This window comes from Panthera leo, chromosome F3 (assembly GCF_018350215.1).
Source record: "Panthera leo isolate Ple1 chromosome F3, P.leo_Ple1_pat1.1, whole genome shotgun sequence".
NCBI classification, from domain to species: domain Eukaryota; kingdom Metazoa; phylum Chordata; class Mammalia; order Carnivora; family Felidae; genus Panthera; species Panthera leo.
In genome coordinates, this window is record NC_056696.1 from 11,123,405 (window position 1) to 11,137,366 (window position 13,962).

General features: G+C 47.5%; 1 protein-coding gene across 4 annotated transcripts in view; it reads right to left on the minus strand.

Moving 5' to 3' along the window:
• The window catches only part of ADCY10 (adenylate cyclase 10), a 73,665-nt gene that overhangs the window by 17,556 nt on the left and 42,147 nt on the right, over positions 1–13,962 (minus strand). For all 4 annotated transcript variants that reach the window (XM_042924921.1, XM_042924923.1, XM_042924920.1 and 1 more), the window contains exons 19-24: positions 12,933–13,061; positions 11,437–11,715; positions 11,036–11,326; positions 2,957–3,026; positions 2,470–2,701; positions 111–218 (exon numbers count right to left, since the gene is read on the minus strand). In XM_042924921.1, coding sequence (XP_042780855.1) covers positions 111–218; positions 2,470–2,701; positions 2,957–3,026; positions 11,036–11,326; positions 11,437–11,715; positions 12,933–13,061 — 1,109 coding nt within the window. The remainder of the gene's footprint in view (positions 1–110; positions 219–2,469; positions 2,702–2,956; positions 3,027–11,035; positions 11,327–11,436; positions 11,716–12,932; positions 13,062–13,962) is intronic.

Here is a 13,962-nt window from a genome sequence, read left to right on the forward strand (position 1 = left end):
GGGGTGAGAAGCGCGAGGACCGGCCGGGAGGTACAGGGCTGCCCTGTGCCGCTTCTCCGCAGCGCCCCAGGGACGAAGAACACGTGCTCGTGTTTCCAGTGGCTTCTTACCTCGCCTTTGAGGCTGTGAAAGGTGGCGGACTCAAAAGTGTGACTCCAGGACTTGTCTTTCTTGAGCGTCCTCAGCAGCCTCTCCCCCTCATTCAAATAGATGTAGGCCTGCAGCCGGCACAGGGACACAGAGGGGCAGGTCGGCGGGGTGGCCGCAGGGGGCCCGCCGGCCAGCCTCTCGGGGCCCCTCTTTGTCCCTGGGGCTCACTCACTCTGAGGGATGAATCTGGGCAGCTTCCTCCGCTGAGTAATTCCATGGCCCAATTTCCAACAATGTACCCACCCCCTACCCCCATGGCACCCCCCACATGTACAAGGAGCTGGTCTCTACCTTGGGAATGAGTTAGGACCCCCCCCCTCCCCCCCCGTCCTTTGCCAGGGCCATCTTTGGAAGGGACGGGGAAGGCCCTGAACAACAACCCCCACCACATTTTTTTTTTTTTAATTTTTTTTTTCAACGTTTTTTATTTATTTTTGGGACAGAGAGAGACAGAGCATGAACGGGGGAGGGGCAGAGAGAGAGGGAGACACAGAATCGGAAACAGGCTCCAGGCTCCGAGCCATCAGCCCAGAGCCTGACGCGGGGCTCGAACTCACAGACCGCGAGATCGTGACCTGGCTGAAGTCGGACGCTTAACCGACTGCGCCACCCAGGCGCCCCCCCCCCCCCACCACATTTTAATTAAGCCTTCTATGACATCGTTAGACGGGACAGCCTTGGTACCTGTGAGTGCCAAGTCAAGGGCACAGTTGAAGAGTAAAATAAGGGAAGGAGGTATCCTCAAGTCTCCTATAGCCAAAGGGGTTTGAATGGGAGGCAGGAGAGAGGCACACATGAGTTGGCCACCAGCCCTGGTCCTACCAGATTTTTTTTGACAGGAGAGAGGCTACCAATGGCACATTCTGGGTACCTTGTACCTGGGCTCTGCGTCCAGTCATTGCCTTTCTGACTATTCCTATTCCCTGCTGATTGAAAAGGGGGTATTGCACAGACTTGGCAAATTGGCTCCCTGGGCTACCTAAACCTTCTCTTCCTGGGACTCACTGGCCATATCCCCCTTTTCTCTATGTATCTATGTATCTATGTATCTATCAAACATTATCATCATCATCTATCATCTATCTATCTATCTACCTATCTATCATCTATAAATATATATAAAAATGCATTCCATAGGGGCTCCTGGGAAGCTCGGTTGGTTCGGTGTCCGACTTCGGCTCAGGTAATGATCTTGCAGTCTGTGGGTTCAAGAGCCGTGTCGAGCTCTGTGCTGACAGCTCAGAGCCTGCTTCAGATTCTGTGTCTCCCTCTTTATCTGCCCCTCTCCCACTCGTGCTCTGTCTCTCCCTGTCTCTCAAAAATAAACACTAAAAATTTTTTTGATGCATTTTTTTGATGCTGCATATATATATGTGTATATACATATATATGTATATACATGTATATGTACATGTATATATGTATATGTATGTAGATATATGTATCTATAGATGTATATATATATGTATATATGTATATATATATATATATACACACATAATATGCCTGGAGACTTTCATCTTTGACATAAATCCTGAGAGCACTGGGGCTTACTAACATTCTTAATGATTAATTTTTACATTTTACAAACATCTCAGGTTTGAGGGTCGATTAGACTGCTGTGATCAGAAGCAGCCATAAATGTGGAACAGACCAGCAGCGTGGACTTGACCTGCAGGCATGTCTGCTCAGGTACGTGAAGCTCTTTCTGAAGCTGGCTGAGTCAGAGGGGCATTTCCTGAAGTGAGTTTATGGAATGTTCGTCTAGCCAGCTGCTCTATGAAAAGAGATCTAAGGTTCCAAGAAGTTTGAGAAACACACTATGCCCCAGAACCGGCCTGACCCTCTGGGAGTTTTCCGCGTATCCTGACATGGTAAGGCCTGGAAATATCTGCGGTAAAGAAACCTATTTGGCCTGATGCGGCTCAGTGCTTCCCAAGTCACTGAAGAGCGAATTCTCTTTATTTCATTACACACGCATCACATCCCCACGCTTCAGGGGGTGTGTTGCCCTAGACTGTTATTTACAACTATCCTGGAGAAACACCACAGCGTCAGGTCTAAAGGTATGTGTGATAATGTAACGCAAGTTACGCAAAGACCAAAGTGGGCGAGCTCCTTTGTTCTCGTTTTCATTTTTCAATCTCAGGTCCTTTCCCTCCTAAGCAATTTGATTTTCACAGGAAAGAGGTGCTGGCGGGAAATCAAGAGCATGCAGTAATTCAAAAAGCCTCTTGAATTTCCCTGCAGGCTTGGTGGTCTCAGGCTCGGTTGGGAGGGGGGGTGGGGTTGGGCGGAGATCTGGGTGAAACACCTTACCATGTAATTATCACCCAAGATGAGATAAGCGGATGCAATTTCTAGAAAGTAATATAAGGCTTTGTTGTTTTCTCCCAAAGCCACAAAATGGTGGGCCAGAGGCATGATGATCATCTCTAGGATCTCCTCACACTGGCAAGACTCCAGAGGGATGATGTCTTCCTCGGATGTCCTCAGTTTTGTTATAATGATGTCGAAGAAACTCAAGATCTTTTCTTTGATTTCTTCAGGACTGTCCAAATGAGAAATAAATAGGAGTCGTAACTTAGAAGCACACTGAGTTTTTGATAGGAAACTGCCTTTAACAATGAAGAAAAGAGCAAGACCAGAAGACCTAACGTAGATTCCATGGACGGAACTCACCAGACACACACACGCCGACACTTCCCCACTCGCACCTGAGAGGTCCCGAGAACGGACCAAACGATCCTGAACTTAGTGACAACGGTCTATGCCCTATCTCCTGGACAGTTACATACACCCGTACCTGAGGTTTTCAGCAAATAGCTCAGATTTCTTAGGGGTCTCTATTTTGGAGAAGGTGATCTCTTCTTCAGCTAGAAAATAAACAAACAAATGAGTCGTATGGGTCGCGAAATGTTCCGTGTGGCAGAAATGTCTGGCGTCCATCAAAGACTTGTTCCTCTCTCACTACATACTTGCTGACCTGCCAGGAACTACATTTCCCAGTCAGTCTCCGTTCCACCTTAGGTGAATCTGCATAGATTAATTTAAAATGGAATGATGGCAGAAGTAATACCGGGTGCCTCTGAGCTGAGACCGTTTGGTGTCGTCTCCACCCTTTCCTTCCACAGGAAAGCAAATAATCGTGAGACGCTAAGGGATAGCAAAAGGGCAAAACGGAAGCAACCTGGGTCCCTGGCTTTCAAATTACTGGCGTGCATGGAGGGAACCCACCCGGATGGAAATTTTAAAGACAGTGAGGCGACGTGAGCCTTCTGTGAGCTAAGGAGAAGGCCAGGGGTCTGAGGGTACAAAGGAGGGGAAAGACCGTTTGCTGTGTTTGGAAAACAAAAGTTGCCCTGTTATGCAGATAAGTTTCTCAGGTAAGGAGGAATCTCCGTCAATAGCTCTCTTCCTGTTAAAGCAGGCAGTTAGTTGAGGGGCTGGCGAAGAGCTTTTTCCCAACCTGCTGGGTTTGGATTGCTTTTAACTCAAAATAATGTTCATGTCAAAGTGGGCCATCTTGGGGTGAATTGCCCTTGGCCCCGACACTGTTAAGGCGCTGAAATGTTGGGGGTGATTATAGATGATAATCGTATCTTAACGAATTTATCCCTGCAGCAACTAAAACGATGAATTAACAATCTGTCTGTAGTGGAGAAGCATAGACATTGAAATGTATACCCCGAAGGCAGACAACCTTGAATTTAAAAAGCTTCCGTCTGGGGCACCTGGGTGGCTCAGTCAGTGAAGCGGCCGACTTCGGCTCAGGTCACGATCTCGAGGTCCGTGAGTTCGAGGTCCGTGAGTTCGAGCCCCGCGTCGGGCTCTGGGCTGATGGCTCAGAGCCTGGAGCCTGCTTCCGATTCTGTGTCTCCCTCTCTCTCTGCCCCTCCCCTGTTCATGCTCTGTCTCTCTCTGTCTCAAAAATAAATAAAACGTTAAAAAAAATAAAAAAAATAAAAAAAAAAAAGCTTCCGTCTATCCAGACTCCAGGAGAGTGGAGACTTCCGTAATGATCTTAAAACAGAAAACAAATGAGGATGATTGGATGTAGCCACGTCTCCCTGTAGGAGGAAGGAGGAACCCTAGTGAGGGGAAGGGACTTGTCTCAGATCATCTGTTAGGGATGAAACAAGACCAGCACCTAGGTCTCCTGGCTCCAAAGGAAATGCATCAGTCTACAGGACGTGGGGAACAAAGGCAGAAGGAAATGGCAGATAAAATTAAATTTCCCTATCACCTGCAGCCCACCGACACATACCTGAGGCCGGCAGTTTCTGCGGGAACTCACTACTGTCTTAACGCTAAACCTTCGCTAGAGGGAAAAACATCCTCAGTCTGACAATAGCTAGGCCTCCGGTGTCCTGTGAGTTGCCTTTAGCATATGGAAATCTCATCGGAAACTTCCCCTGGACTTTACCCCTGCCCCCATCCCCATAGTATGTAACCAGCCTCTCCTCATGGTTCCGGGGCAGCTCTTTCTGCCCAGAGGTCCTGTCCCCGTGCTTTGAAATCACTTTTTCCGCACCAAAGAATGTCTTCAAGAATTCTTTCTTGGCCATTGGCTCCGGACCCCCGCGAACTCCACTATTATCTTCTGATTTCTAACAATTCAGTTTAAGCCCCTAGTCATCACCTTCTTTTGAAAAGCCTTCTGTGCCCTTGTCGCCATAGATCTAGTGTCCCAACTCACGGGTGCCCTGTGCTGACCTCGGTCACAATCCTTTCCACACTGTGTAAGGAAGAATTTGCCCACCTCTCCTCCTACATTGCCAGTTAGTGTATTTCTAGCGACCGAGAGCTGAATAAATTGAATTAGGCCTCTTTCCTTGTGCTCCTCTAAAACTGTTCTCGTGGAGGTTACCGGTGGCTGCCGGTGGCCACCATGCAGCCAGAACCAAAGGTCACATATTTGTCTACATCTTATCACATCTCTCGGCAGCACTAAATACAGCTGACCGCTCGCTCCCTCTTTTCGCCAGCTTTTGGAACAACCATCCCCCTGGTTGCTTTCTTCATTGGCTGCCCACTTTGCTGGCTCCTACTCCTCTGGCAACATTCCCAACATTGGTAAGCTTCGGTTTGGCCCTGGGCCCCTTTCTCTATACAAATTTTTCCTGGGTAATTTCGTCTGCCCACAACTATAAATTCCATGCATATGCCAATGACCTCCAATTTTTTAATCTCTACACCCTGACATCTCCCCTTAACTACAGGCTCATATACCCAGATGCTCCCTTGGCAACTTTTGTCTGAATGCCTAATAGGCATTTAAAAATTAGTATGATCTGGGGTGCCCAGGTGGCTCAGTCGGTTAAGCGCCCGACTTCGGCTCAGGTCCTGATCTCAGGGTTTGTGGGTTCGAGCCCCGCATCGGGCTCTGTGCTGACAGCTTGGAGCCTGGAGCCTGCTTCGGATTCTGTGTCTCCCTCTCTCTCTCTGCTCCTCCCCCACTCGTGCTCTGTCTCTCTCTGTCTCAAAAATAAATTAACATTGGGGCGCCTGGGTGGCGCAGTCGGTTAAGCCTCCGACTTCAGCCAGGTCACGATCTCGCGGTCCGTGAGTTCGAGCCCCGCGTCAGGCTCTGGGCTGATGGCTCGGAGCCTGGAGCCTGTTTCCGATTCTGTGTCTCCCTCTCTCTCTGCCCCTCCCCCGTTCATGCTCTGTCTTTCTCTGTCCCAAAAATAAATAAAAAACGTTGAAAAAAAAATTAAAAAAAAAAAAAATAAATTAACATTAAAAAAATTTTTTTTAATTAAAAAAATTTAACACGATCCAAACAGAACTCTTGAAACTCTCTTCCATAAGCCTATATCCACCTATGTTTTCCTGATCTTAAGTCTCAGTGCCATATATCCGCTTTCTCAAGGCAAAAAACCTAGGCAGTGTTCTTGATTTTTTTCAGACTATTTATCAAGGCCTATAAGGACCTTTGATGGTTTTATTAATTAATCTGTTTATTGTCTATCATCAGACTTAATGAAAATTCAAATATATGAGAGTAGACACATGTCTCTCATTTTTATCTTATTTAAAAAAAAATGTTTTTTAGTGTTTATTTATTTTTGAGGCAGAGAGAGACAGAGCACGAGTGGAGGAGGGGCAGAGAGAGAGGGAGACACAGAATCCAAAGCAGGCTCCAGGCTCTAAGCTGTCAGCACAGAGCCCGACTCGGGGCTCGAACTCACAAACCATGAGATCATGATCTGAGCTCAGGTCGGACACTTAACTGACTGAGCCACTCAGGCGCACCACACATCTGTCATTTGTAGCATGATACCCCTGGTACTTAGATCACTGCCTAGCACATAGTAGATACTCAATAAATATTTGCTGAATAAAATGCACATTTGTTGAAAAACATAAAAAAGAAAAATAAAATGCTATTCCTCCATCAACATCTACACACACACACACACACACACACACGTATATTTTTAAAGTTTATTTATTTTGAGAGAGAGTGCACGTGTGCACACATGGGGGACAGAGAGAGAGAGAGAGACAGAATTCTAAGCAGGTTCCGTGCTGCTAGCACAGAGCCCAACACGGGGCTTGATCTCACAAACTGTGAGATCATGACCGCTGAAATCAAGAGTCGGACGCTTAACAGACTGAACCACCCAGGCGCCCCAACATCTCTCTATTTTTTTATGTTTCAAATTGTAATAGTGATAGAAGGAGATGCAGAGACAAGCAATATTGGCTAGAAAAGGAAACAAAGTTGGGGAGGGGTGCCTGGTGGCTCAGTCGGTTGAGCATCTGACTTGCTGATTTTGGCTCAGGTGATTTCACAGTGAGTGAGTTCAAGCCCCAGGTTGGGCTCTCCTGACAGTGTGGGGCCTACTTGGGATTCTCTCTTCTCTCTCTCTCTCTCTCTCTCTCTCTCTCTGCTCCTCCCCAACTCTGCATGTGCGTGCTCTCTCTCTCCCTCTCAAAATAAATAAATAAAAATGAAAAAACTTTAAAAAGAAGAAATAAAGTTGGGGAATACAAGATATGGTTTTTGTCGTTATATCATCTACCCCTCAGGTGAATCATAGTATTTATTGTTCTCAATATTCTTCATATACGAAGGAAATATTTTATGAAAAGTTCCCTACTTCAAAGAGAAGCTGTCAAAATCGAAAGGAAAAAACATAGGGGCGCCTGGGCGGCTCAGTCGGTTGAGCTTCCGACTTCGGCTCAGGTCGTGATCTCACAGTTCGTGAGTTCGAGCCCCGCGTCGGGCTCTGTGCTGACACCTCAGGGCCTGGAGCCTGCTTCGGATTCTGTGTCCCCCTCTCTCTCTGCTCTTCCCCTGCTCACATGCTGTCTCTCTCTCAAAAACAAATAAAGATTAAAAAAAAAAATTTTTTTAAAGGAAAAAATATACACAAAATGCTTGTAGGTTCTCAGAGGGAGAAAAGCCAAGATATCACTTGCTCATCTCGGGGTTTCAAAGACCTGGAAATAAGACCTCAGCTTCAAGGTGACAGATTGAACTCTTTTGTTTCTCTCCTGTACCTCCGGGTCTACGACAATTTTACCCCATTAAAATGAGAATAAAATACATTTTAAAAGCACAAACCCACAATGTATAAAATAGAAGGGATCAATTCCTGTCTTGGGGCCTTTGTGCTGTCTATCCTCTGCCTGGATGCTCTCCCTCACCAACCCTGAGACAAAATCTCTCATTTCCTTCATCTTTCTAGGAATCTCACCTCTCAATGAAGGCTTCCTAATGGCTCTACATTCCTAATCCCCCTGGCCCTAACTAATATCCTTTTCAGTTTTCTTCCTTGGGATGGGATTTACCCCTTGTGACATCCTATAGATTTGACTTCCTTATTAAATTTTTTTCTCCATCGTCTGCCTCTCCACAAGAGAATGCTCTTTTTTTTTAATTTATTATTTTTGTTATTTTTAAAAATTTTTGTTAATGTTTATTTGTTTTTGAGAGAGACAGAGACAGGATGCGAGTGAGTTGGGGCAGTGAGAGAGGGAGGCACAGAATCCGAAGCAGGCTCCAGGCTCCGAGCTGTCAGCACAGAGCCCGACGCGGGGCTCGAACTCACAAGCTGTGAGATCATGACCTGAGCCTGAGATCATGACCTGAGCCGGAGTCGGGCGCTCAACTGACTGAGCCACCCAGGCGCCCCTGGTGGATGGGATTTCAACACGTTTGGAAGACAAAGGAGCAAGAGGAGTGGTCATTGATGAAGTAGGTAGAGCGACCTGAAGGACGGAGCCCCTGAGAAAGATCTTTGGGGATCGAGACTCATGAAAATAACAGCGTTCAAGAAGGACTTGAGGACTGAGAGAAAATTGAAAAGAGAATCAACTTCCTCCCTATCTAATCGACACCTAATGGCATGTCTTTGAACCTCTTCCAATTACAGCTGACCTTTGAACAACACAAGGGTTTTGGGACGCCGACCCCTCTCCACCCCCAGCAGTTGAAAATTCACACATAACTTTTGACTTGCCAAAACCTTAACAGTCTACTGTTGACCAGAAGCCTTACTGATAACCTAAAACTGATTACCATATTTCTGTTTTCTGTATTACATACTGTAGCCTTGCCATTAAGTACTAGAGAAAAGAAAATATTATTTTTTTTTAATTTTTTTCAATGTTTATTTATTTTTGAGAAAGAGACAGAGTGTGAGTGGGGCAGGAGCAGAGTGAGAGGGAGACACAGAATGCGAAGCAGGCTCCAGGCTCCGAGCTGTCAGCACAGAGCCCGATGCGGGGCTCGAACTCACAAACCGTGAGATCATGACCTGAGCTGAAGTCGGACGCTTTCCGACTGAGCCACCCAGGTGCTCAAGAAAATATTATTTAAAAAATCATAAGACAAAATACATTTGTAGTACTGGACTGTATTTATTGGAAAAAAATCTGAAGTGAATCTGCGCAGTTCAAACCCATGTTGTTCAAGGGTTAACTGTATGTCCTTCACCGGGTATTATCTACAGGCATAAGGTTCAAGGGTAATGAACAGAGGACCCAATCACGACAGACAGGATATTATCAAGAAGACGTTGCAAAAAAAAAAAAAAAAAAAAAAAAATTATCCTAGAAACTCGAGGAAAAATAAACTTTCATTAAGAACCGTATTCACAGGGGCGCCTGGGTGGCTCAGTCGGTTGAGCGTCCAACTTCGGCTCAGGTCATGATCTCACAGTTCGTGGGTTCGAGCCCCGCGTCGGGCTCTGTGCCTGGAGCCTGCTTCGGATTCTGTGTCTCCTTCTCTCTCTGCCCCTCCCCCGCTCATGCTTGGTCTCACTCTGTTTCTCAAAACTAAATGAAGGCAAAAAAATTTTTTAAAAATTTAAAAAAGAGAACTGTATTCACAGTATATTACTTGGTTCTGTAATGAATAGCATTTATGCTGTCTTCGTAAGGATTTATCTAATGACGACAATGTATGGGGATAATGATAATGGGGGAGAGGTCCTGAGGCGGAATGGGACAGCGGTAAGTCCTCACCCTGGCCTGCTGTATCTGTTGGCCACAGTAGGAAGAAAACAGATAACGTCAGAATTTGAGTTTCAAAAAAGCTGTATAAACACGCCATTTCGTATATGGAGGCAATGACTGAAGAGAACAGTGAAGTCAAGGTGTTTGTCCCTGAGAAGCACTCCTGAAAGCATGTGGGACACTGGGTCTTGGGATCATTGTTTCGGTCGTAAAACTTTTCGGAAGTTTTTTTCTGGTCACAGAATCGCCGGGGCAAAACTGCTGAGTTACGTTAGAGAACCCCCAAAATGAATGAAGTTGCTTTCTCCGACGACGCTAGCAGCCTGCTTAAGACCAACCGCTCAGATTGACCCATTGCCTGCTGCCAGCTGGTTCCTCGAGTCCTTCTTAAAGGTTATTATGGGGCGCCTGGGTGGCTCGGTCAGTTAGACGTCCGACTTCAGCTCAGGTCGTGATCTCAATACTTGTTGAGTTCGAGCCCCGCGTCGTCGGGCTCCATGCTGACAGCTCGGAGCCGGGACCTTGCTTCGGATTCTATGTCTCCCTCTCTCTCTGCCCCTCCCCTACTCACGCTCTGTCTCTCTCTCCCTCAAAAATAATAAATAAACATTAAAAATAAATAAATAAAGATTTATTTTGTAGCTACTATGTGCTGGGCACTTTCCATACATTTCTTCCCAGTGTGTAATATCCACGAAAGATAGGAATCCTGTACTTTTAAGCCTCTGGTTTCCTCACCGGGTTTAGCCACAGTCACCAAGGCTTTAGCTAAGACATGTAGCCCACCAGTTCTCCCTGGTCACCCACGAGGGGGGCTGGAATCGGGGTTGCGACCCTTGGCCTCACATCCATCATGCCTATGGTACCAGAGTCCTTGGTCCCTCTTGCCCCTTGAAACCTGTGTTTCCCCAGATCGCGTGGCTGACTTGTGCTATCGGATGGTAACTTTCTCACTTTTGCCTCACAGATGGCCTTGAACCCCTGCCCTGAGCGGGAGCCCCCTTTTCTGGCATCCTGACCCGCTTAGCCCTGCATAATTCTACCCCACTCGCATTCTTTCTCCGCTGGAACCTTGTTTCAGACCTGACGGACAAAGCAACGGCATTCTTGCCTGCTGAGAAACACTCCTCCCTCTTGCTCCTGTTTCTGCTTCAACGTGTGAGACCCGGCCCCCCCGACCCCCCCACCGAACCTTCTATTCCATCCCTTGGTGTGAATTAAGCTGGGTCAGCTTTATCCCTCTGGATATTTTCCTTTGAGCTCTGGTTGCGCCCCGTTTCACCAGCGTCCTGATCCCCAAACCCCCTCTGACAGTCTCACAGCAAGACGGTTCCCGCTGGACTCGGCCGCCCCCGCGCCCCCCTCTCCCTCCCCAGGGGCAGTTGGGACTAACGGGGAATAAAGTAAGTCTTACTTGTAAATCCGCGGGACTTGGCCATCTTCTTAATAGTATCCAGGTCCAAAGTGTTGAGCCGAATGTCCACCGTGAAGTGGTGACAGGGGATGAAGTCGCCGCTTCGGCAGTGGTCACACCTGTGGGCATTTTCCTCTAAAAAGCGGGCGCACTTCAAGTGCATGGCTTTCTTCTGGTCCTTCAGCCACAGCTCATAGGCCGTCTTCTGCATCATAGGCCTGCAGAATCGGATGATGTGGCACTCGATCACCTCGCTTTCCAGCTCGCGGAGCTCTTCCTCCTCACCGTGGGCTGGGACGAACAGAAAGGCGGCGGATCAGCTCCCCCAGCCCCCCTACCTCGCACGTCAGCCCTCTGACCGGGCAAAGAGGAGATGTGGGTTGCCTCCCGGATCTACTCACCCAGCCCTTCGCTGGGCTGCAGAGACAGGGAGCGATAGTTGACCTCAAACGAGGCCGCGTTCTGTCTTAGAGCCATTCGGAGCTCCTTGCCGTTCCGGAAGCAATCGAAGATGTTGGATTCCACCAGAGTGGCCAGGGCCTTGATCATCATCTTCATGTTCCAACAAGGGAGAACCTCGAACAACAGCTCCGTGGTGAAGGTCAGGCCGATAATGGCCGCGCATCTCACCAACATCTGGTGGGAGAGACTCATGCTATCCAGCTGAACCAGAGAGATTTCTGCGGGTGAAAAGCCACACAGTAGGGAACCAGTCACTCGTCCGGAGCAAATACGGCCCACGGGCGGACAGCCGTCCTGCTCTACCGTGCTCGCTTCACGCAACCCCGGCCACGCGAAACCAAACGAGGGATCTGCCTGGTGTCTACACCACAGACAGCATGCGCTGGGGGGTACGAGAGAGGCAGGTGCCGGCGTCTGAAACACGCCCGGCATGATGGCCCGATCGGCATAAGACTGATGTCGCGGTGTTCTGATCTGGCGCAAAAGCGTGACGGGGTTTGTGAGGAGAGGGGAGGTCACGGCGGGCCACGGTGGTGGGAGGTGAGAGCCTGTCATCCACGAGCCGGGTTGGCTTCTCCAGCAGGCCCTTGTCTGTCCTCGTCACTGACTCACCCTCCTCCCAGCAGCAAGCCTCCTCTCCACCTGCCCAGAGACTCCTTCTTTCCTGTGACAGCCTATGCCTACCACCTCTATGCTCACGACCAAGTGCCAGAGAGCTCTGAGCTCGAATCCCGGCTTCTCATCTAAGCCCAGGTGTCACGGTCACATGGCTTCCAGAACATTTCTACCAGGATGTCTTGCTATTACATCACCTGCAGTGGGACAAAATCTGCATTTCTCAACTTGCCCACAGAACACTGTAGAAGGCAAGGCAGTCCACCTTCCTACTTTGATAGACCTAGCGGAAGAAACAAATGATGCTTTGGGAAGACTGAGGACCTTGAGGTGTCCCTAGGTCACCCTTCAAAACCTTTTCAGTTATTTATAGATGGCATGGGTTGGAGCCCAAGTTACACCAGAACGTTGCTTGAAAGCCATTTTTCTTTAAAAGAGTAATAACAGAGCTTGGATATAAATTCCACACTCTCCATGTCTTTTAAAAGTAAATGGCAGCAAAAGCTACGGGATTAGATTTTCTCTCTCGTTACGTGGCGTTGGTTTAATGAAAAATGCATTACGCTTCATGCTTTCATGCAGTTGAACAAAACTTTGTCCAAGTCAGCTTCCAGAAATTGCACAGGGGAGCAGGTAACTCTCCAAATTAGAAGCAGGGAGGCGAAGCCCACCGTGGAGACTTCGACTGCCCGGGGCAGCACAAAACAGACAAACGTCATCAGTCTATGATGACCTTCCTTTCTCCCTTTTACGCAGTTGTCCTCGAGAACGAAAAAGGGGAGTCTAGGTCCTGGAAAATGAACACGCAAATTGTCTTTACCTTTTAATGATGCTGGAGGTGACAAGTTTTTCAATATGACACCACTAGCGAGGTTACAGACTTCTTCATTTCCCTCCTCGTTACCGAGAGTAAAAATATTTAGTTCCTCTGTTGGCCTACTAAAATTCTCTACAGGGGGAGAACAAGGGAGAAAAGTTGAGAGTCATTTTTCTGTTATCTTGATTTTCCAAGAAACGTCAAGAGGGATCTTACGAGAGACAGTGCACGCAGAGACGTGTGTTGGGTCGCCAAATATTTTGGAATACTGTTTAAGCGAACTCATACGTGAAAATCGAAATGTATTCAAAAATGTTCTGCTGCCCCCAAAGGATTGGCAGTAACTATTGGAAGTCTTCTGTGGTACATGCGATTTACAAAAAATCTGATTCACAGATTATCAGGACGTATCTCATGGTGACATATATTTGCACGCGCGTTCAAATATCCACACTCAGATGCAAACCCATTCTGTGGGAGACGACTTGACTCACCGCATGTTCATCAGAGAGAGATTGTTTAAAATGGTGAGGTTGGGGGCGTCTGGGTGGTGGTGACTCAGTCGTTCAAGTGTCTGACTCTCAGTCCAGGTCATGATCTCATGGTTCAATGAGTTTGAGTCCCACGTCGGGTTCTGTGCTGATGGTGCGGAGCCTGCTTGGGATTCTCTCTCTCTCTCCCTCTGTCTCTCTGCCCCTCCCCTGCCCTCTCTCTTGCTTCCTCTCTCAAAATAATAAATAAACTTAAAAATTTTTAAATGGTGAGGCTGGATCATAAACTTGCTTAGTAATTTTGTCTCCTGCTACTCTAAAATGCATTACTGACTTACCCTTCAGTCATTCATATAACACCTTCATCGTAAGACACGGCGATATGTGATGTGGAAATATGGAGGTGAACATAGCTAAGTTTCCAGTCTCCTGGAGAGATAAGATATGTACACAAGGAGCTAACTTTCCAGGCAGTAAACAGGTGCCAGGTGAGTGTGCTCAAAGACCGTCGAGAGTTCATTATCAATACGGTACAGACCCTT